General features: G+C 38.1%; 1 protein-coding gene across 1 annotated transcript in view; it reads left to right on the forward strand.

The window, feature by feature from the left end:
* Nucleotides 1-24,035, forward strand: part of HCN1 (hyperpolarization activated cyclic nucleotide gated potassium channel 1) — a 210,775-nt gene extending 186,740 nt beyond the window's left edge. The window contains exons 6-8 of the mRNA XM_075411543.1: nucleotides 1,920-2,160; nucleotides 18,498-18,662; nucleotides 20,607-24,035. Of these exons, the coding sequence (XP_075267658.1) occupies nucleotides 1,920-2,160; nucleotides 18,498-18,662; nucleotides 20,607-21,415 (1,215 nt within the window). The 3' untranslated portion in view covers nucleotides 21,416-24,035. The remainder of the gene's footprint in view (nucleotides 1-1,919; nucleotides 2,161-18,497; nucleotides 18,663-20,606) is intronic.
* The last annotated feature ends 441 nt before the right edge of the window (nucleotides 24,036-24,476 follow it).

Below are 24,476 nucleotides of genomic sequence, written 5' to 3' on the forward strand. Positions count from 1 at the left end.
AAAATCTGCATGAAATTATGATTATATATAACTATATATACTTTTATGTCTCCTTGGTGCATTCCAGAGGAAAAAAAGAGGAGGGGGAAAAAGGCTCATGTAGTGTTTGTCTGAGTGTACAGAGGTGATGCTATTGAGACCAGGGTTAAAGAAAAATACTGTACAATGTTTATTTCTGCTTAGACACCCTTCTATTTCCAGCTTGCCATTACATAATGACATTTTCTTGTGGGATTGTCAGAAGATATATCTATCCTAGGAGTAGCACTAGGAAGTAATTTTGCCTTCTTTTTTCTTTCTTTAATGGAAAATAAGACATTTCTGGAGATAAGAACTTTCTGCTTCCCAGGTGCCTGGTGAGACTTTTTGTTCCACATTATTTTTCCAATTTCCATTGGATTTATTTTGAAAGAATGTGATTTCTCTGGGAAATGCAGTTGTTTCTTTGCTCTTAGGTCATGCCTATGCTTCTTGATTGTCTCAGTAGCCAAGGGCTTCCCCGTAGAGATTCCCCATCTCCTTCTCAGATGCAAAGGGACTGATTTGAAGAATCTGTAATGGTTTTGTTGCTTACACTGTGGAATAAGCTGAACTTCCCCATCATGTAAAAAAGCACAATATTACATGATGGGCGTGGGAGGAGCAGAAAGGAATTTGTCTGAACTGTGGACAAGAATATCTAAGCTTGCTGCTCAGACAGCTAGCTGCATGGGAGATACAAGATTAATGAGATAGCAGATGCATGGGAGGTTGAAAAAGTAACTTCCATCAGGAGTGCAATGGGCATCAGTCAAAAGGGTGAGAGCACTGGTGGGTGGGATGTCTCCTTTACATAAAGCATAAAGCCTTGGCTTAGTGTAAGAAATGCTAGGGATACTCCACTGACAATGAAATTATGTTTAGTTTTCTAAAGCAGTTAGGTAACTGCTGGTTGTATTTTTCCTTTTTTTGTTCTGTGTGCATTTATATACAGATGATCATATATGCTTTTCCTGTCATGTTTGGGTTGCTAACTCGGTAGATGTTGCCTGCCTGAGTCCCCCTCCATGGGTAACACTGGTTAGTCTCAGCTCTTCAATATGCTGTTAAATCTGTGTGACAACTGATGGTAGTAATTTTGATAAGACAAAGTAAGGTCTGCAACAATGAGCTTGAAACTCTTTCAGAAATTATTCTTTTTTTTATTTAAAGCAAGTAGTACATTTATAGCTTTTTGGTATTAATACTTTCATCCATATTTGCCCATAGTTGGCTCTGTAAATGTAAATATTCTTGGTGGGAGATGCCCTTAAAGCCTGTAGGAGTCTTAGCAAACTAGCAGTGCTTTCTGCATGTAAGGTTCTACTGTATATGTATTTCTTCGAAGGGCAGGAATGTACACCTTGATGTTTATAAAATGAATTAAATTCTGGAAGGAAATTTTACTGTTGATTTCAGCTAGCCCTGCAGCTAGCTGTAATGCACATCTGTATTACCACCTGAGTTGTTCTTGTCAGAAAGCTGTTACTGGTGTAAGATTTGAAAACACAAGGGTTGCGTAACTTCATCACTTAGTACAGTTATTGCAGCAGCTAATCTTGTTTTCCGGCAGTGTAACTCCTATTTAATTTTTATCTCTCCTTTATATTTTTCCCCTTAAAATCCAAGGAGAATTATAAATAATGTGAAAAATTGCCTGAAGAAGACAACCTTTCACCTCAGAAATACAAATCAGACTGCACTGTTGTTTCAATCACTTCACTAGAAACACATGAAAATATAATGAGAGGACTAAAAAATTAGGCACAGAAAGAAACACAGAGAAGTCCATTATGAGCATAAAGAACTTTGTGAAGAAAACAGGAAGCCTTTTTTTCAATGCCCATCATATTGTATATATTTGCTGACCATTATTATCATAATGTTTCCTTCTCATTTAGGAGATTGTCAACTTCAACTGTCGGAAGCTGGTTGCTACAATGCCTCTTTTTGCTAATGCAGACCCAAATTTTGTGACTGCCATGTTAAGCAAGCTGCGATTTGAGGTGTTCCAACCTGGAGATTATATTATCCGAGAAGGGGCTGTAGGCAAAAAGATGTATTTCATTCAGCATGGTGTTGCTGGTGTCATCACCAAATCCAACAAGGAGCTAAAGCTGACAGATGGGTCTTACTTCGGAGGTGAGTAGGAAAAAATGAATTATAACATATGAGTGAATGCACTAGAACAAAACATGTTCAGATACCAGATGCATAGAGACATCAGAACAAGTCTACTGAGTGTCTTTTGCCTACATGATTCCAACTGCCGTGAAGACTGCACAAAATATTCCTGAATAAGACATTCAGAGGCTGCTTACTGTTGTGAGGACAGCTACTGAATATGCAAAATGACCTTCCTGAATTTTGTAGTTATTTTGAATTAAGAGCACTGTTACTTAACAGATGGTATTTCAATAAGAATATAATAAATTGCATAGTAATTTTAGAACTATTTAAAGGTAAAATAAACAGGATTCGTCTTCCTGAATAGGGGTAGAATTTTTGAGTCATAAATGTAAAGTACTTCTAAAATGTAAAAAATTACTGTAAGAACTACAAAAGTAGTTTAAATAATAATGGAGTGGTATCAAGATGTTGTTCCTTGTGACTATAAATTGTCTTTGTGCAATAAAATAGGTGTCTGCTCCTGGGAGTAGCAGCAAGGCTGGTTTCCAGAAGCTGACTGAACTTTTGTGTGTGCCACCGCTGCTCATGATGGTTACAGTTAGTTGGTCATTGCAATAATTATCTGTTGAATCCCATGAATCATCCCAGAACAAAGTCAAAAGCCTTTCAGAGAATGTTCAATTGAAAGCATAATCAGTGGCATTTAGCTGGTATACGGCAATGTGAAGCTTAGAAAACAGAACTGGGCTCGGTGTTTGAAATGGGCTATAGAGTTACTTAACTAATCCCATTTTAGAATAATGCACTAAAGCAACCTCTGCTGATCTGACCAGCAGGCCTTGTCACTCTTCAGTAACCACTGCAAGGTAATTTGTACCAGTATTTGTAGAAGCACTTCAGTAAAGAGGTCTTGTGCTTATCCCATGGGCTTAAACTATAAACGCTGAAGACAGGAGATTAAGGAGAAAGAAAAGGTAAATGCTGAGGATGAAGAAACAGAGCAACCTTGGTCTTGGTCTTCTCTGTGCTTAGCAGTGCCCCAGTTTATGAAAATGAGTTTGCAAGTGTCTGCATGCTGAATCCGACCATAATGCTCCTCTGAACCAGCAGAGGATCAGAGGAGATTGCACATGAAAGTATTTTACATAACTGTCAGCCTGTTCTTGCAGTGCAAACGACTACTTAGCTCATCCTGTTCATCCACTACCCTTCTTAGCAGGAATGCAGACAAAAAATAAGCTATTTGCATTATCCAGACACCACGAGAACTTATTACACTGCATGCCGAAGCGGTTTTGCTCATCCAGACTGCATCCGGGATGAGACAAGGGGTACAAAAATGGGGACAAATGCATCCAAAGCCTGATAGCTGGTGGGGCAAATCAGAGATAATAGCTGTTTCTGGATGTAGCATGGAGCGGCAAGGAGAGGTGAGGACAGGAGACGACAGGAGACAAGATGAGAAGAGGCGAGAGGAGATGAGAGGAAGGCCAAACACACAGCGAGAGAGGAACTGAGAAAGGAAGTGCCTTAAGATCCAAAGTGGTGTGATTCAGATCTGTTTTAACAAAATATCATACAGCATTGTGAATTCCCTGAAGGGGATTTCAGGCCCTGGAGAAGAAAGATCTATTTGACTGCAGCTGAAAAAAGAGGACACAAGCTGCACATTGGATGACTGTGAGTTGAAAAGATTTGGTTTGTTAAAGCGGAAAATAAAAATTCAAATGTTCTTGTCTCTCTGGAGAAGACATTCTTTCCCTGAAATGTATATCAGAATCTGAGCAAAGCTTCCTGACCAAAGCAGACGCATGAAAAGTTGCACAGTGACAAAATAACTAGCTGGAAGAGTAAGCTTGTGTTCAGGTCCTAAGGCAAATAGGACCTTTTTTTTGCCTAATCAAGACGTGCAAAATCAGAGGCTGAGATACCATTTAAGAAGCTGCAGCTTATAACTTCCAACAGCAACTGTATAACTCCCAGATCTGATACAATAAACCAGTATCAACACTTGTGCTCTCACAAGCAAGGGAAGAACACACAGGTGGGAGGGGTGTGCCATACCTAAACAGATAATTTTTCAGTTTTTAAATGTCTCAAGAATTGGAAGTTCCCAGTCCCAGCTCAGAGGTGCTAACTGTTGGATGTCAGATACGTCTCAGTGCTGAGTTTCTGGGGGGCTCTGCCTCTGGTTCAGGAGGAGTCCCTGGAGAGGCAGGCTCACCTCCAGAACTCATGAAGGGTTTCACCAGCATCGTGCCTTGAATTTGGAAAACATTTATCAAACTTTCAATGAGGAAAATGTTTGGGTATTGACAACAGTGTTTCAGTAGAAAAATTATGACACCCAGGAGTTACTGGAAAGCTGAAGGTTAGCATGAAAGCCAAAATTTAAGAAGACTCAAAGCAGTGTCACCAGTATTTGGGAAAGGCTTGAATGGAGACTGTTGGGAGAGCGAGAGCCTGAAAAACAAAAGTTGCAGTAATAAAGAGAGGCAATATCTGGAGGTTTGAAGACTGAGATGCTGTTGAACATTTAAATTCTCCTGCCTAGTCTTTGTTCTTAGTCAAAAAACAGGCTTCCCTATGGGTCTGGGTGTTAAAAGTCTCACATGACACTATATACGCCTTACAATTTTTCTCAAAAAGAATGTGCCTGGGTAACTATCAATGCAATAGATTAATCAGACTACACTTCACCTCTGTTTTATGTTCTCTGTTGATTTTTGAGCAAGATGCAGAGTGGTGACTCCAGAGAGCCCTTCATAGGTCTGGGCTTGATTACTGTCTGCTTCTTTCCTCATCTGTGCTCACTGTTTTCTCCTTTCTGGAGGGAACGAGTAAGTACATGACAGTAACCACATAGATTTTGTGGTCTGTTTGTTGGTATTCCTGTGGGAAGAGCATCCTATCCCTTAACCTTCATGTGTGTTCGTAAATCTAATCTTCTTGAACTTTGTGTGCCGGAGCATTACTTAGCCCAGCAGCACGTAGGATGCTAATTTTCACCCCAGTAATTTTTTTCAGACTGCTGATGGAACAATATTATCAACCTACGTATCTACTCCAAGGGCTAGTAGGAATATGAAAGTAATTTCTGGTACTATCCTTTTCCCTAGGCCATATACCCCTTACCCTCGCCCCCCTCCCCCTTCAATGGAATGCACAAAGTGTGTGAAGGAACATGTGAGAAATACTGACCACTCTACACTCCCTCAGATCTGCAGTCAACATACCAAAAAACCAACACCCCCCCAATTGTTAGACACTAAATATGTTCAGAAAAAAAGTGTGATTTTAGGTTGACTGTGTTCTTTCAAGTCTTTCAGTAATGACCACAGAGAAAATATTTTAAAGAGAGTGACATAAATTCTGTCTTGAACAGACATGGATCATTGGAAGGATTGTTTCATAAAGATTGAGGACAACCCATTTTCCTTTGCCTTTTAGAAGGAAAATACTTTCCTGTTTTAGAAGGAACAGTATTTTCTTTAAAGAAAAGAGTAACTTTTTATTGCCTTACCTTAGAATCCCTGTCATCACATGGTGTGCTTGTGTGAATTTTTCTGAAAGGGACAGGAATTAGGCAATGAAGAGTACAGGAATCTAATTTTCACTATATTGCACAGCTATGTAGTCATTTCTACATCAGTGGAATTATGTAAGCCACAGTTACCAGTGGAGAATTCAAGGATTTTAATACCTCATGGCCACTTTAATTGGATTCTCCAGGACCATATCTTGTTATTTTTGAGGAAATAGAGCAATACTCATTTTCCTAAACATCTATGGATTTTTTCATGTCTTCCTTCACTTTTCCCCTTCATTTTCTAAAATGTCTCCCAGTTCCTCATTATTAGGAATAGCATTGCTGCTACTTTCAGCAAAGCAGGAAATGCATCTATTCTCTTCACAGATAGAAGAGAAACTTCTCCCACTGAGACCGACACAGTTTTCATAGGAGGGAAACAAGGTTGCCCTCAATGGAAATCACCACCTTCTCCTTCTAGCTGCTTCTGTAGGGAGAGTAAAATGTAAATGAAGAAGGTCAGGAGAGAGTGGATGGTCAGAGCTGTGTTAAGACATGGGACAAAACCATAGGGGAGGTCAGAAGAGCATGGGGAACACAACAGAGGTCAACAGAGGGAGGACTACTCGGGTAGGTGTCAGGTTGTGGGTGGTGCAAAGAAATCTGAGACAGGGGAACTGTGAGTGCAGGGGAGCGTCGTGGGCATGAGATTGATGGGAGAGGGAAGAAAATGCAAAGGGCAAGAGCTCATCTGAACAAGACAGACTAAAGCAGCCTTCAGAATCTGTAAAGGAGTGGGAAGGTGCTTACACCTATATCTTTAGAACAGCAGGTAGGAAAACCAGACTGCACGTGTGTTTGCAGCTAAGTTGAATAGCAAACTTGAGATGAACACACGTGAATTCAGCCTTCCTGAATGGAGATTAAGAGAATAAGAATCAGAAGGCAGGTGAAAAATCTAAGCAACTTATTTTGAGGATGTTGTGATGGCTATATTATATATTTTTTTGTCATCTTGTCCATGGTTTTGAGTACGTACCACTTACAATGCTGAAAATGTAAAGTCTTTGTTAAGTACACAGCAGTGGAGAATGAGAGCTCTCCAATTTTTTTGTCTGTCTCGGTGCATATTTTTGTTTCTTTTCTTTCATACCTTGGTAGTTCAAACTCATTTATGGTAGAACCCAAGCAGTAAGTGGTAGTGAGGAAATTGCCATGTTTCAATCCTACTGAACCTTTTCCTCTGAGTACAGGTGATTGTATTAGGAATTACTCAAAGGCTTTTTCTGACAGGAGGAATTACTGAACAGATTGCATATTAATTCTTCACTAGACACATAAAATTGGTGAAATGCAAAGATTTTGAAGTCTTTACAGATGATGCACAGGAATATGAGTCTTTTGCCTATAGAGAAGCATGGTTCACCGTTTACTGAGGCTTTACAGAGCAGAAATAATGTATATCATGAGCCTAATACTAATCGACATTATACCAATATACATTGGTATAAACTAGTGTAATACCACTGCTACAAGACAATTCTGATTTTTGCTGCAGTAAATGATATCAGAACCACTCCATAGTAATATTACGTATGTTGGTGCTTCAAAATATCTCATGATTAATAACAATAGCAAACATGCAGGAGTGTAATAAACTAAAGAGAAATTTGCTTTAGTAAAAGAACTCCTTTCCAACAATTTCCTTCCTCTTACTCAGCTGGCTCCACATGTGGCTCTTAGGGCTCCTTTAGTCATCACAGTAAGATCTGCCTCTGCAAGTTCTCCTTCCCTTCTAGAAAGGCCTTTTTCTCGCTGCTGACTTGCAACCCTCCACTTGCCTGCATACCCCTAACCGCAGCCCCAGCCTGCTGGTGTTCACATGCACTCTGTTACGGACTGCAAGCTCCTGCTTGGGGAACAAAGCAGAAAAGCAGCATTTTGCCATTTCATAACTCGCCTCAGGTTGTTACCCCTGCAAAGATAAAGGTTAAAGCTGTCTCAAAGCTGCTGCAGAACATGGTGATGAGCGGGAGTGGTTTTGTGATGTCCTGTTCCCCTCCAGCTGCCAGCCCCATAGAGTCAGAGCAAATCCTCCGGGCATGCAGCCCTGATCAAACTAAGTGTGTGCTGAAATGCCTTTGTGCTTAACTGATGTATTAGAGTGGGGCTGACATGTCTAAAAAGGGAAAAAGAAAGGAGTAAATCCAGCACTACCCAACCAGTAAGGCTCAGAGCAACTTAATCGAATGAGGATTTGTGGGAATGCATTCAAGACTCTGCTGTTACTTCATTTGCTGTCTTGCTGGTGGACAGAGGACTGATTGCTCACTGTGGTCTCATCCTACTCTTGCTGTAGTCACTGGCAAAATTCCTCTCAACCTTAAACGACGCAAGAGAAGACTTGTGTCCCTGCTATCTTTTCCTTTCTCCGTCTGTTTTCCCACCTGTGTTTACACAGGCTTTCCTTCATTCAGCAACGCAAATGTATGTTTCAGGAAATTATAACCACTTTTTTCTGTTTTTAACAGATACTGTGTTAGAGCTGAAGGAATGTCGATATTGCTAGGGAAATCCAAAATGAGTGAGTAGGAAGTGTAGATATATTTTTATTAATTAGTTCTGGGGTCCCCATGGAGGGTTCATTGTGTTTGCTGTTGGAGGGAGTTTCCTAGTTCCAGTGTGTGATTCACCGTACCCAAACTGTGATGTGTCTATTGCAGTGCCCCCTTGCCACTGATTTTTTTCTGCTTTTTTCCCCATTGAGAATACCAATGGTATCATGCCACTTGGAGTCATTCAATAAATCAGTTTGTAGACCAATTGAAACTCATATTTCTGAGAAATAATTTTTTGATCAGCTTCCAGGTATGTTGAACATGAATAAGTGCATGTGATTTTTTTAGTACTCTTTTTATGATATATGTATGAGAGTTGCTGTGTGTGAATATGAATATGAAAATGTAATGGCCTACCTCTTGCATTGTAATAAGAGACAGAGACATGTTTTATTTTACTTCTTCAAAGGCAGCTATCGCTAATTGTGCAACCCCATCTTCCCAGAATACATCCCAGAGATGTATTATGGCGTCTGTTCTTTTTTAGTTTATTTTTTATAACACATAGTTCATAGAATAGGTTTTTAAATGTTTTATTTTGTTTAAATTATTTAACACTGTTTTAGCAGTTATCCTTCCACACTTGAAATTCTAATAAATTGTATCTTGCATTTGCTTCAGCTTGTAGAAGGCCAATTAGGCAGAACTTCTTTGACCCAGCTATTATTTATGGAGCTTTTCCCCATTTCGGAACAGCAACTGTCAGTATATTTTAGACCAGTGCAGTGGAAAATCATACCATGGGAAATGTTGAGTCACTTTAGATTATCTTTTGCCACTTATTTTTTTCTGGGTAAACTCTAGGTACTTCCTTTTGATACACTGCTTTTAAAGATTTGCAGTGTAATACTGATTATACATAGACCAAATGTTGTTAAAGTGCCTGACTGCTCAGTGCTTTACTCCTGACAATATGATATGATATTCAGTTTTACATTTTGCAAAAATACTGAATATGGTTACTCCTTATTCAAGGTAGTGATGAATTAATTTTCTCACTATTCATAATCCAATCCAAATAATTAATCATAAGTAGCCTCCCTGAGGTGTGATTATTCATGTTCTTAATGGCAAGTACACAATAAAATTCTTTAAAGGAGCAGGATTTCCAGATCTCCATACCAACTCATTCTAAAATTCTTTTCAGGTGAACAGTATAGAATGTTTTTTTAAAAGTATTGTCTGCAAGAAGTACTAAAAATGAAATGTCTTTTTTGGCACACACTAGTCTGCCATTTTGAGGATACATTTCCTCAGGATATAGCATAGTTTCTTGTTCTGCATTGTGTTCTTTGGACACCTTATTTCATATAGAAAATACTATGCAGTCAGAAGAACTTCTTGCTATTCAGACAGAATATTATTATTGAAAGTCTAAGAGGCTTTTTAAGAAGATAGAATGAAAATAATTTAGTCTGTGATGCTAAAAGTTACACGTTGGTTTGGTTTTAAGAGTTTTATTAATTAGCAAATGTAAATATATATTAAAATATTAATAATAATAATTCTATAGTAATTCTTGTTATCTAAATACCATGGTCTTCAAAACAAATTATAATTCTAATTCTGCGAATTCATGAACAGTATAAATTTTTAATTTAGACTTATACATAAAAGAATTAGACACAGGCAAAATATCACATCAGCATAGCTTGTAAATCTGACATGGCCAATACAGATAAACCAGAAGATGATTTTGCAAGTACCTTCAATCTTACACAGTAGACTTTAAACTAAATATTTGAGTTTAGACTATTTAATTTAAATATTTAATTCAGAACTGACAGTCTCTGATCATTTGTTTAATAATTTAAGGGAAAAAAAATGAAGTGCAATATTTTTACAGTCCACTTAAATTCAAGATGAATAGTTTAATTTGTAACTGTTATTGTTTGCCAAATTCAAGATGACAAGAGCATAACACTGAATACATAAAAAAACTAAGTGACTTTTTTCAATGGGGAGTAGGCATCCATCTGAACAAAAGTAAGCGTAAATGAATGACTCCGCCAGTATGAAAGCCAAATCTGTACTTAGGCACATTATCTTAGAATCTAAGCTTAATTATTATTTTTTTAAAGAAAATAAAATTAATACAAATCAAATTATGAGCTTTTACAAGATGATAAATAGACTATCTTAGTCTCACTTGGTAGAAGGAACTCTTTGTTAAAGTAGCATAAAAATGTATGGATGCTGTGTTGCAAATAGCTTTGAAGATAAAACAAGGACTCGCATTTCCCTTTTATGTAATAATCCTAAGGTCCTGTTCTATCAAACAGAGCTTTCTCAGAACAATTTGAGTTCACAAAAGAAAACAGAGAGGATGTAAGAAATGTTACTGGCCTCTGTTTTCTCCAGTCATGAAAACTTGGCCACAGCTGTTTTCAGTACCTTGAGACAGAAAAAAGACAAGATAGGTCAGGATGAAACATAAAATATCTCTGGTCAGATAACTTGCCACTTTTTATAATGGCAATTGTATTCTGACCATGTATATTTGGCTCTTTCCTGATGTAAAAATAATTATGGCTAACAACCTTTCTGAAAAGAATTAAATTATATTGTCAATATACATTAAGCATATTACATTGAAATACGCTTAATAGTGTAACAGCATTAACTTTACAGGAAATATGAGGACTTAAAAACATCCAGTTATATATCAGTCTTGTCAAAAGTTACAAAAGTCATTAGACAATGGCTAAAATAGATTGGCTTATTACATCCAAATGTGCCTTGGAAGTTAATATATGCCAAAAATGTCTTTTTCCTTATCAACATTTACTTATATCACAGTAGATAATATTTTAAAGGCTCTGCCAAGTTGGTTTAATGAACTTAACATGGAAATAACAAGACGCCTGCTCTGACTAAGTGTCAAAGCATCCAAATTAGTAGCATGTTATCACACTGCTTTTCTCAGAGTTGCTGTAAAGGAGTGTACTAAGCCTTATTCAAGGAAACGGACGGATAGGAACAGAATTGTTCCAAGCCACAGACTTCTCACAGGTAGGTGACATAAAAGACAAATTTGGGACAAAGTAAAGAAAAGAGCATACTTTCAAGCTAGTTGACAAACCCTAAATAATAGCATTTTTTAAAATAAGTATTCCTCCATAAATCGTATCAAAATTGGGGTCAATGAAAGTTAGGCAATTCTGTTTGGAAGAATAGTTTTTCCCTCAAGAAATTTGTGCTAACTCCAGTGAAATACATGTCCCTCTCTGCCAATTAGAAATACTGTTCAAAAAAAACCAAGAATAGAACCTCTCGGATTAGACCACTTACTGTACCAAACGTCTGACATATACGTACAAAGGTTAAGCAAATGAAAGCTAGGGAAGGAAACCTATAGGGAAGAGACTAATGGAAAGAAATATAGCAACAGAACTAATCATCTTTCGTTTGTATTTTAGATGAGGAAAATGGTTATAAAATGTCCATTATGGATATCTGTCTCCAGCAGCTTCTAACTTATCTGTTTTGAAGGTTCCTGCTTGTCCCAGAGTGGCTTTGGAGGCGAACTCTCCTTTTTCCAAATGTTGGGATTATGTCCTAAGGATAACATTCTGGATGAAAGGGACTGGTAAAATACTGTTTGTGGGGGCTGCTGATATCCTTTATGGTATAATTCTTCTTCCTACTGACCATTTCCTGTCTCAAGAAGGCTAAAACTCCTGTTATTACTATTGGCTGTTACACCATAGCCTCCTGTCATGTTCAAACATAGAAGGAAATATTTTTTTCAGTTCCCATTGCATTCTCTTCCTCTCTTGAGATATATGTCATGGTACATATGGGACGTCTTCATAATGGAAAAATTGTCTCAGCTGGTAAGGGTGCTGTCAAGGAGGGGCAGATATGTGCAAACAGGAATCAGGTTCCTAACTTGCAATGAGGGGACAATTCCAGAAGTCAGTAACCATGAGTCTTTAGCTTCCTGTATGAAACACATTTTTTCATTTTTAATTGCTGTACTAATAGAGGTGTAATTCACCTTTTGCTAATCTTTTTCTGTTTAAAAAATTGACAGTTTCAACCTTGCTGGTGAGGGCACGTTTTCTATTTCTTTTTTTGTTCTATAAAATAAAATAAAATAAAATAAAATAAAATAAAATAAAATAAAATAAAATAAAATAAAATAAAATAAAATAAAATAAAATAAAATAAAATAAACAATGACCATTCTGAGAGCTCGTGTCAGGGTCTTCAGAGCCAGAAATCTTGAATGACTACAAACATGCAAGAGAAATGTGAAATAAACTAAGCTGTTGGGGTTTTTGTTTTGTTTTTCAGATAGGATCACTATATAGGGGCAACAGCTACGACAAATAGATACATTTAAATTAGGTTTAGATAAATAGTTCAAAAAGCGACAGGAGACTGAAACTAAGGCATTAAGGAAGTTGTTTGGGACTCTTAATTGTAATTGGCCATTTTCAGTCCCTTTTCAACATTGTAACTACTCAGCAGTGTATCCAGGCCTCCTTCATGAACCATCACTCTGGCTGATGAATCCAGGTATCTGAAAGCAACTTTACAGGCAAGTGTTGTTGGTGTTTTTTAAATGAAGAGGTCATACAGGCAGTGTCTGCTATTGCTCACTCTGACAAACTCAAACTGTCTTGCCTGCAATTCCGTATTTAGTGTAAATAAGGTCGGAAAAGGTGTAGGTTGTTTGTAGCTTTCTTTTGGGCAGTCCAGATTACAAACCTGGCTGTAAAAGGCAGTAGTTGTCTCCATTTTCCTTCCTCCTTAAGTTCTCTCCTTTGCTGCAGGAATGTTCCTGTTGAGCAGTGACTATATTTTAAAGTTTCTTAAATATACGACTGAATTCAGAGCTAAATTCTACCTGAGTCTTTTAATTTCCATCCACTCCATGAATCTGGAATTGGGGGATATTGCTTCCTTTTTTATTTCCTCCACAGTTGTGACTAATGGGAATGTAAATACTGTTTTGCAAAACAACTGCAAAATAAAAACTGTATATCTATGCGGCATAGGTATTTTTAAAAAAAAGTAGATAACTGAAACTCATTTAATTGGTGTAAACTACATTCTGACCAATCATAAGACCTGGTGCTAGTCATTTTAGTATTTATAACAAAAAGTAGCGTATCCCTGAGTTCTCTATTTTGTGCACTAGTGATAACGTATTGAAAGATAAAAAGAACACATTGAAAAGTTAGAAAAGAATTGTTGATAGATGCAATTGATGTTTTCCAGAGCTTAATAAAGAAAAATGAGTCAGAAATGCAGAAGTATGTGTTAAAGCAATCACATTTTTATCGTATGAAACAGCTTTTCCCTGTTTTCTGTATTAGAGATGGTTAAGTCAACATGGAACAGGGAAATCACTTCATTTCTGAAATAAAGGGGTGTCTAGAAGCTTACTGATTTTTTTAATTGCTTGAAGTTTATATAGTCCTTTCCTAAAGAATAAAACATCATTCATATTACTTGTTGTAAAGCTGGGAGTAGAGTGCCCCAAGCTACAAGTCCCTTCCTGTGGCTGGCACACCAAGAAAGTGCCCATTAGCAAGTTTCTGGCCAGTGGACAACTTCAGTGGCTTGAAGGTCGTCAAGAACTATTGATCTTTGCACCATGCCAAAGAGTTGCTGTTATGAAGAGTTATGTTTGAAAAGAAGAATAACCTAAACCTGGTAGTTCTGAGAAATTTGCTCTGAAGGCATAGAAGATGGGTGGATGGAAATAGCTTTCGAACACCTAAGTTTTGTCTGTAATGGTTTAGTAACTCATTACTTTCTGTAAAATAAATAATATTCTAATCCACTCTCCCATTCTCATAAAACATTCCCAGATGCGTTGGACTGACATACCCAAGCCTTTGAATTCCTTTAATTTTCCATCTTTCTTCTGCTGCTGAAAGTAACCAGATGGTCTGAATAGCTGCTTCCCCATTTGCACAGCAACATATATGCCTGCTACAAGATGAAACAAGTTTCCTGCCAAGGAACTGAAGCGATAGTCAGCTGCCCTCAGCTGGAAGGACGCTTTGTTATATCCTGTAATGCTAAATATGACAGATGATGGGAAACCTGTTACAACTTTGGAAGGGGACAGAGTACTTAATAAACTGCTGTAGTTCAGAAAGGCATAGAAACTGCTAATTAGTTTTACTTTAATTTAATGTAAAAGCACTACATGTCTAAAATGCTAGTTAACTTATTTTTTCATTACTACAAATAATTCCTGCACATAGTAAAGCAAACTTTTGTTTTAATTCTGGTCCTTGAATCTTTGCAAAAAAAAAAAGAGAAAAAAAAAAGCTGTGCATATGATAATAATTCATTGTATTAATTTTATACATATTACTATGTATTACTATGTACCATACTTTACTGTGAGGGTGGTGAGGCACTGGAAGAGGTTGTGCACAGAAGCAATGGCTGCCCCCTCCCTGAAAGTGTTCAAGGCTAGGGTGGATGGGGCTTTGAGCAACCTGGTGGAATGGAAGGTGTCCCTGCCCATGGCAGGGGAGGTTTGAACTGGATGATCTTTAAGGCCCCTTCCAGCTCAAACCATTCTAGGATTCTATGATTAAGATTGGAAAAGACGTTTAAGATAATTGAGGTCAACCGTTGACCTAACACTGCCAAGTACACCTCTAAACCATGTCCCATGTATGTGTGCAGCTGAAACATTGGTGATCAGTTTTGATTATTATAAGTTTCAGAACAGACTTAGCTTTAAACTTGTACCATTGTGCTTTTTAGTCAATGTCTTGACAGCAGAAAGTACTTTGTATTTGAGTGCTTTTCCATGTTTCTTTTGAGAGCTGCATTGTTCTGCAGGAAAGATCTGATGCTAGCAGAACAGAAATTGTCATTTTCACACACAAATTAATTACATTTGTATTAAATATGAACTATAAGAACAAATGAGTGTTCTTAGCATTGTTTAGTGCTTTTAAATCGTCATTTTTCGTTAGTGCAGTGATTGATGTTTGTTTCAGAATGTTACAGGGAACAGTTGTCCAAAGAGATTAAATAATTAAAGTAAAACTTGCCTTAAGAGTTGAATTACAGGTTCATTGTAGCCTATACATAATTACTAATTGGAATTGAAGACATTCTTTTGTTTGGAAAGGAAAGATAGAAGTATTTGACACTTTGAAAGTGTCAGCGTGAAGGCAACGCACCATGCCAACCGCAGATGGGAATATTAGTGAGTAATATGCTGCCGCTGCTTTCTGTGCTAAGAGAGAACCCTGTTTGTCCAAGCTGCTTGAAAATAGTCTGTGCCCTTTGTGTTTCACTGCACACTCCTGTGCTATTGTTTGTATTTCGTAGTCCGTTTTAATCAATTGAACATCAAAGAGAGAATTGTTGAGGGCACCTGGTGTACTTGATGCCACTAAGACTCATTTTAAATATATCATGGATATTTTCATTACTTTGTCCTCTTCATGAAATCTATTGTTTATTTATTTGTAAATAATTGCTTTGATTTACTTAAAAGAACACAAGTGTTTGATGGGTACACATTTTGACATTCTGTGTTCTTCCTCTCTGGTCCAAGTAAATGAGATTTCATATATTATGTCTTGTTATGCTTGAGAGTTTGCTCCAAACAAATAGCTAATAGATGAAATGAACTTAAATGCAGAACACATACAATTAACAAACACATTAATCTTGTGGCCAGAGTACGAATGATGCTATTGATAAATATAACACAGCAATATAGATGATGTATCAGTTACTATAATACATCTATAATCAGTCAAGAAACATTGCTGGAAATGCATTACATGGGTATTCATCACATGGAACTTTTTCTGTCAGAATTCTGCAGTTCGTCTTTTGAATGAGACCTTTCAACTGGAGCAGAGAACACAAAGCTTTCCCAGCCTCCTGAGCAGACAGGAGCACTCAGGTGGCACTCCCTGATCCGTTTCTAGGTTCTGGGACATTTTTAATGTCTTTTCTGACCCATCCTTTATTATCTTGGACTCCGTTATGGTTATTAAAATGCCTTCCAAAAATGTGGTTTTCAACCGTAAGTTGTGGGCTGACAAGGTTTGCAGAATACAATGTATAGCTTTCAGTGATTCTTTCCATTCCCCTTACTTGACAAGAATAATAGAAGATCAAAGACGGGGATTTATTGCAGTAATACCCATGAATTCCATGGTCCCTTTGTCCTGTCATGAAATCCAACATTGTCTCTTACGGTTTCTTCCCATCCTTCTTGTAGAAGTAATCTAAAATACAGTGTTCTAGATTAATAATGATGAAAACAGTACTTTCGCTGGGTTTTTTTACACTCTTCAGAATGGTAGGGATCCATAGTCAACCTCTGTTCTGTTTTGGGCATGTGATGTTTTTTAAACTCAAGTACTTTTATTTGTTGAGTGTAGCAGAAGTCATCTCCTTTTGTCTCTGTTATTGTTTGCAGCAGTTTGATGTGAAGAAACTGAAAATCAAAAGGTGATCATTAGTCACACAGATTTTCCAGCTAGTTATCTCTAATTTCAACCATGTATTGTAAAACTTTATTCTATGTGAAATCTAAAGAATATCTTAGGAAATGGAGCAGGCATTCACTGCATTTAACTGCTCCCTTTGGGCAAAATGTCCTGCTCACTCTTGTAACTAAAAAGCAATGGGTTCAATCAAAGGAGAAGGGGTCAGGGTGAGCTAAGGGATAGAAGAGGAAAGGACTGATTTCTGTTTGACCTGTCTGGCTCTTTACAGTAAACTGTCATTATTTCATGGGCATCAAGTTTTGTGAGGGACATTAAGTCAAGACTCTTACAATACCCATTAGACTCTATAAATTCTCCCCAAAGCTGTTGGGGTTTAAGTACATTCTGTACTAGTACTGGTCCCACGTTAATTTGCTTTGATTTATCCGCTATAACTTAAGCATCTCAGCCCCTAAGCCTTCAGGGTTAGGTGGCATGAGGAAATTCTTCAAGACGCATGAGAAGAAAAACCATAAACATTCTAATCATTCTAGATAATAAGAGATGCATTTTGTTAAATACATGCAAAAAAAGAAAGAACTATGCTAGCACGGTACAGATATGAAGCAAAGCCTGCATAATTCTTTATTTTTTTTAATGAAGAATATTTGAGTTTCCACACTTGAGAATGATAGTTTAACTGAGATTGAGAATGATTGTTTGTGATAGACACACAAGCAGGGTAGGAGACAGTTTTCTAGCTGGTATTTAAATATGAACAAATATGAACTCACTGCTCTTGAGTGCTAGAACTGGATAGGAAAACTATCTCTCACCCTGCCTGAGCCCAAGAATTGTTGATATTTCTAAGTGTGTTCTTATTCCCAAGCTTGAAAATTAGATCAACTCAAATACTATTTGCAATTGACTTTTTAATTTTTTGTATTTTGAATATTCTACCCCATACATTTTACTGTTACAAACCTTGGACACTGACTTTGGCCTTTATCCATTAAGCCTCTCCCTGTGCATTCTGGAATCAACGGTCACGAGTTTGAGGCTGTTTCTTGGGAGTCTGCATATGGCTTTGGTCTCCTCTGTTCCAGAACGATGAATTCTTGTTGGAGTCACTTGCAGAGAAAGGCTACTAGCCTAATCAAATGGAGTAAGCAGAGGTTAAAAGGGGACTGGTTTTTAGCCCAACGAGAAAAAAAAGTCTAAACTCTTAAGTTTATTCTCCCAGAATACCTAGGACATAAAACCTAAAGAAACAGAAGGCATTTTCATGCTTGAAACATTTTTTCTCAGAACAGGTATTATATTCAAATATCATTATATCATGTATTAAGTTAGTTTAGTAAATCTGGTAAATGATTAAAGGAATTGGTCCTCTATGTCAGCTGGATATTTAAAAGAAAATCAATAGAATCACTTGGGTTAATTGAGTCAGCAAGCTGGTTTTGACAGCTGACATCATTTCTTAAAATGAAGAATTTTTTTTAAAAAGACTTGATAATATCAGAGTCCAGACCAAGAAAACCTATAAGCAGGGCTCTTAAAGGACATTAGTTATTTTTTCAGAGTAGCAAAAATAGAATCAAACACCTTCAGAATTGTCCCTGCAACCTTGCATATACAGCAATAGAAAAATTGCCACTGAGTACCAAATTATTATTTGTTAGCACTGAGTCACTTCCTAGATTTTAAGTTTTGCATCGTTCACTAATTTCTTTATTTTCTCTGTGTGTTGGATTTTTCTCTCCCCAGAGATTTGCCTTTTGACAAAAGGCCGTCGAACTGCCAGTGTACGAGCAGACACGTACTGTCGCCTGTATTCTCTCTCGGTGGACAACTTCAATGAGGTGCTGGAAGAGTACCCCATGATGAGAAGGGCCTTTGAAACGGTGGCAATCGATAGACTTGACAGGATAGGTATTTTTTTTTTTCCATATTAGGAAATCTGAAAACATTTATACATTTTCTTTTCCTTGAGTTACAGGATAAAATGCCCAGTTTAAATTCTTCAAAATTTTGTTTGTCACACTGCAGTAAATGTTCTGTTCAGCTATGAATAAGAGGTGTCTCCAGACAAGGAATTCTGCAATCTCACTTTTAAATAATAAAAGCCTTTGAGTTTTAGAAAACTCTCATACACCTCTGAGGATTATTTTGTATAGTTTAATTATGATCAGTATTATTTATTAATCCTGTATATTTCTTCTGCTGCCCTCAGCACTTGGTAGGGCTTATGCTGTTTCATGAGCAGTAGATGACATTTTCCAACATAAACTGTTTACAGATGGCATCTGTAATGCTGGGAAAAGCTGAAGCCTCTCAGCACTCACAAAACCTGTGTGTTTGTTGAACTGAATTAATCCTTTGCAGCAGGACTCTCATTTTCCTCACAACATGGGCACTGCTACCATTGATGGCTGCACACTGGCATTACTCAGATCTGCTTGCAATCAGAAAAGCAGGCCAACAATATCCAGGTGAAAGGCAGAAGTATATGGCAGATTATCAAAACAGGGTGTGCGAAGTCTGCGGTGGTGCATCCATACATTCTGGACCTGTCTAATAGGACATACTAGATAAAATAGATGGTCTTTGCTCAAGAGAATTGCACTCTGATTGTTATTATTGACACTGGTTTTAAAACGCAGCTGTGCATAAAATTCATTTATCCTGTTTGACAGCATTTCCTCAACTTCACAAGAAAATTTCGGTTTTTCTCCCACATCACTTTCTCAATAGAGTTATGTCCGCAGTTTCTTCAAAGTGAATACAGGAAGAGTTGCAGGGCAGTGTCATGCTGTCTATTCTAAGCTGAAGATGAGATCTGGAAGAAAACATGTTTAACATAGAAAGAGTAAAGAAATTAAATACATTTATACTGGTTTCTAATATTTAATAGACCTGTTTTAGTATTTTGCACTCAGTGCATTAACTGATCTTAACAAAACTTTTCAAACTCTTGCAATTTGTCTCACAAGACTCTCTGGAAATGTATTTAATCTCTAAGTAAAATGTGCTTAAATAATATTGGTTGTAAAGTCCAGTCTGCTCTTGGAGTAGCAATGCCATCTGAAATGCTGTGTGTACAATATGAAATCTACATAGGATAAGAGATAAAGTGTGAACCATTTTATCAAAAAAAGGGACAATTGAGTGCAATTGTATTCCTGTGCATCTGGTGACACAGAATAGTGTCTACATCTTGCAGACACTGAGAGCCATCAAGCAGACATCAGGACACAGTGTACAGCACTCTTTATTGAGCAAATAGGTGTCACCATTATCTGTGAGTTCACATTAGTTCACAGACATTTAAAAAAGATTATTTCTTGCAAGCTAGTGGTCACTGGTGACTGATGTCTAATGATTAGTTCCAGGGAATTTGCTAAATGGCAGGTGTGTGTATAACTTATGTAACAGTTTAGTGGAAATTAGGACGATTTTGCAACGAAAGAGAAAGATGTTTACACATGCAGAGCCCGGTGGCTTTTTCCACCCTATTGTTCAGTAGATTGCCATGGTTACATTTTCAGAGTAATTGCAGTACCAGCAAGTGAAGAAGCAGAGCAAGTCCAGGTGCCTGAGCGCAGCGGTGTTGTGAAGCCCGCCGTGCTGGTGCAGAGAGGGGGCCCTGCACGGCGTGCATGGTGGCCAGCCGCTGGGAGCTGTCGCTGGCGTGGGTCGCCGTGGCAGTGCCCGGTGTGGCACAGCCTCCTGCCGAGCTGTGACCCCTGCTCAGCCCGGTGTTTGCCGAGGCTTTTAAGGTGCATAGCCCGCAGTAATGGGGGCTGAAATGCAAATTCAGAGTGGGGGTCTGTCCCTGCATGTCAGGCTCGCTAACTCTTCTGCCTCTCTGTGAAGGGAAGAAGAACTCGATCCTCCTGCAGAAGTTCCAGAAGGACCTCAACACCGGGGTTTTCAACAACCAGGAGAATGAGATCTTGAAGCAGATCGTGAAGCACGACAGGGAGATGGTGCAGACCGTCGCCCCGGTGAGCCTGCAGCAGATGCCCGCCCTCAACTCCAGCACCTCCGCCTCGTCGTCGCGCGTCAGGACGCAGTCGCCTCCCGTGTACACCGCCAGCAGCCTGTCCCATGGAAACCTGCACTCCCCCTCACCCAGCACACAGACGCCCCAGCAAGCCGTCATCCTCTCACCCTGCTCCTACACCACCGCTGTCTGCAGCCCGCCCGTGCAGAGCCCTCTGGCTGGCCGAACTTTCCAGTACGCCTCGCCGACCGCCTCGCAGCTCTCCCTCATGCAGCAGCAGCCGCAGGCGCCCCAGCAGCTCCCCGGCTCCGCACAGAAGAACGAGGTCCACAAGAGCACCCAGGCCCTCCACAACACCAGCCTGACCCGGGAGGTGCGGCCCCTCTCCGCCTCGCAGCCTTCCCTGCCCCACGAGATCTCCACCCTGATCGCCAGGCCTCACCCCACGGTGGGGGAGTCCCTCGCCTCCCTCCCGCAGCCCGCCGCCGGCCCCGGCGTGCCCCCGGCCGGCCGGGCCTCCGTCCCCCAGCGGGTCTCGCTCTTCCGACAGATGTCCTCGGGAGCCATCCCCCCGAACCGGGGGGCTGCGCTGCCCCCGGCCACCCTGCAAAGGGATTCTTCCACAGTCTTAAGCACAGAGCCCGAGGGAGAGAAACCGCGGTTCGCGTCAAACCTATGATCCCTGGTAACTGTGAGAGACAGACTTGCAATGAACCGAGCACCGTCCCTGGAACTGTTTTAGCCTGTTTCCTAATGTGCCCCGGCAGTCTACTATGAGAAAAACACTTTAGACAGCTTTGCTCTACGTAACGAATGTAAGAGTTTTATATATATATATGAAATATATATATATAAAAAAAAGGAATTAAAAAAACTTGTTTGAACACGTCTTCCTTTCTCGCAACCATTAAGTCTAAATTCAACTGTAATATTCCTTCTTTTTAATGTGTCAACTTCAAAATCAGTCTAACAGATTTCTCTGTTTATGAGGTTCGCTATTTTCATGGGGAAATTGTCAACACAATAGCAAACCTCAAACAAGTATATTAGGAAGTAAAAAGAGAAATATCAATCTAACGAACACATAGCACTGACCAAGCGGTGTTCTGAAACCTTAGTTATTTCATTTACTGCATACACGCTGTTAATTTCTTGTGAAGAATTCAGTTGTTATTTCCCATTGCATTTCATATGTTAGCACTTTCCATTTGGAATTAGATTGGAAAAGAAATAAATAGCAAATGCCTGCAGTCAAAAGGCTGGCACAAGCACTCCTCTGGATAGGTAGTGACCTCAAGACATGTCGACCCTTCTGTTGTTTCAGAAAACTGGGTGGACTTTGACCTTCACATTGCTAAAGACTTCAACAAAGACTATCAATATTGCCACTGTAAATAACTTTTTAGACCCAAACAAAAATAGCTGCTGTGTGGTGTACCATTGCAAGGTCTTTGTTTAGGAATTTAGGTTCTGCTCTTCACTTCAAAATTTAGAGTTTTAAAATTTTTTAAAGCTAAGTGCAACACAACTGTTAAAATGTAATGCAATGGCTTAAAACCTACGATGTTACTTTTACATGCAATGTTTTATGCAAAATTGTACGCTTGATCCTGCAAACCGCTTGTACTTCACCAGTACCATCATTTTTCTTCTCCTTGCCCTCAATAGCATCTGACAATATTCCATGCATGCTTTTGAAAAAAAAAAAAAATCATAAAAATAGGTTCGGTCAGCCATTGTAGGAAAAGGCTTTATGGTATCTTAGAAAATAATAACCATTCCTTAATTGTGTCTACCTTAAAATTCCTATAATGCTGACTTTGAATCTCTGATTTAAGTCTAGAAGTGAGGTTTTTCATTTAAACGATTATTTGTAAACCACAGCTTGATTTAGGCTTTCAGGTGCTTTCTGTGTCTTCACTGTAGTTTGTAGTTGACTGTGGTGTTAATTTACAAAAATAAATATAATATAGCATCAAGTCTGTCTGGAAATGCACGATTTGCTCTGTGTATATTGTAATTAAATGGTTAGTATATCCTAAGGCATGTAGTGTCAAACATAGCCCATAGGTATGAGGTTTATTATTTTTTATGATGTTTTCAAAACAGAAAGGAAATGGTGACAGAAAGCAGGGTTAAAGCATACTGTTTTGTGAAAGTTTTGATTTGTTTGCTCAAACCTTCACATTATCTTATCCACAAAAAAAGCATTCTTTCGTAATCATTTGTGCCTGATTTGTCACATTAAATAGAGATTGAAATTAAATGTGTCATAATATAACTCATTGAAAAATCAGCATTATGGATATGATACAAGCATATATTCTGTTCCTTAAAATCCAGCTGACTCATGTTCAGGAAGTGAATGCAAAGGACTTCTTTTCCCATTAATGCTGAGTTTAAGGATGCATGGAAAAATTAAATAACATCACAAGCTATGTAATGCAGTGAATCCAGATGTACTTGAGAGCCAAGTAAATATTCTAAAGCTAACAGAGCTTGAACCCATGCTGCCTGTTATGCCTTTTACTAAAGTGGTACATCAAATAAAAATGTTAAAAAATCCTCCAGTTTTCACTGGCTCCCACTCACTGGTAAAAATCGATGTAATTAACCCATTAACATGCTGCTGCCATTAATTTAAGTGGCCCAGAGTGGTATATGGGGATATGATTGTTTAAAAGTGTCTAGAATATTGTGGATACGCTGCAAGACCATTTATTTATGAGTACAATAGCCCTTATATTATTTTAATACTAACAAATTCTGTCAGTTAATTAAGATCATATACTGATCTTTCAAACTGTTTAAGGTTTACATTTAATAGGAGTAATGGGGTTAGTAGCAAAATATTTTTATATATATTTTTATTTTATTTTAAGCACTATGAAGAAATATTAATTCACATGGTCTTTCAGTGAAACCATAAATAATTTTTAATGACTTTGTAATAGAGTGGACAATATCTAGGATTTGTATGTTAATTAAAAAAATATGGTACAGGGTATAAAATTATATACGTATATATATAAATGTATGTATGAATGTATATATACTTAGATTAAGAAACAAATGACTCACATTCCTGTAAGATAAAGGTCCATTACTAGTTTCAGAACTGACCGATTTTCTCTGTACATAAGTAAGCCCATAAGTGTGAAATCTCACATCTGTACAGGATGAAATGTGTTAATGATAAAGGTTGGAACTTACTGCTGCTGGGAAGACTATAGAGCTGATTCTTACAATAATTGTATGATCAGGGATGAGTTAGATTTTTTCTTTTGTCTTTGCTCAAAGCCATAAATAAATAAATATATCTAAATGATTATTAATAAATTGAAGAAAATACATAAAAAATAAAACCATGAATATTTTTTGGTTCCAATATCTTTATAACTGAGCAAGTTTTGCTTTAACATGAAGGAAGAACTGTTTGCTTTCCTCTTTTCTTTGTTCTGAGCCCAGAACTGATATGCACTAACTATGGGGAGGTGGGGAAAAAAATGCCTATTTACGTGCGTTGTAGGAAAGAGGACTTAGAAATTCAAGGATACTAGCTGATTTACTCAAGCAATTCCTAAGCTGTATTTCCTCTGTAGATTAGAGGAATTCATTGTGCTAAAAACATTTTCCCCACAAAACTCTCATTTAAGCCATTACCACTAACCTGTAATATCTCCTGAGTACAAATATTTCAAACTGCAGTTTACTTACATACAAAATTTTAAATATCCTGG

Source organism: Opisthocomus hoazin, chromosome Z (genome assembly GCF_030867145.1).
Source record: "Opisthocomus hoazin isolate bOpiHoa1 chromosome Z, bOpiHoa1.hap1, whole genome shotgun sequence".
Taxonomy (NCBI): domain Eukaryota; kingdom Metazoa; phylum Chordata; class Aves; order Opisthocomiformes; family Opisthocomidae; genus Opisthocomus; species Opisthocomus hoazin.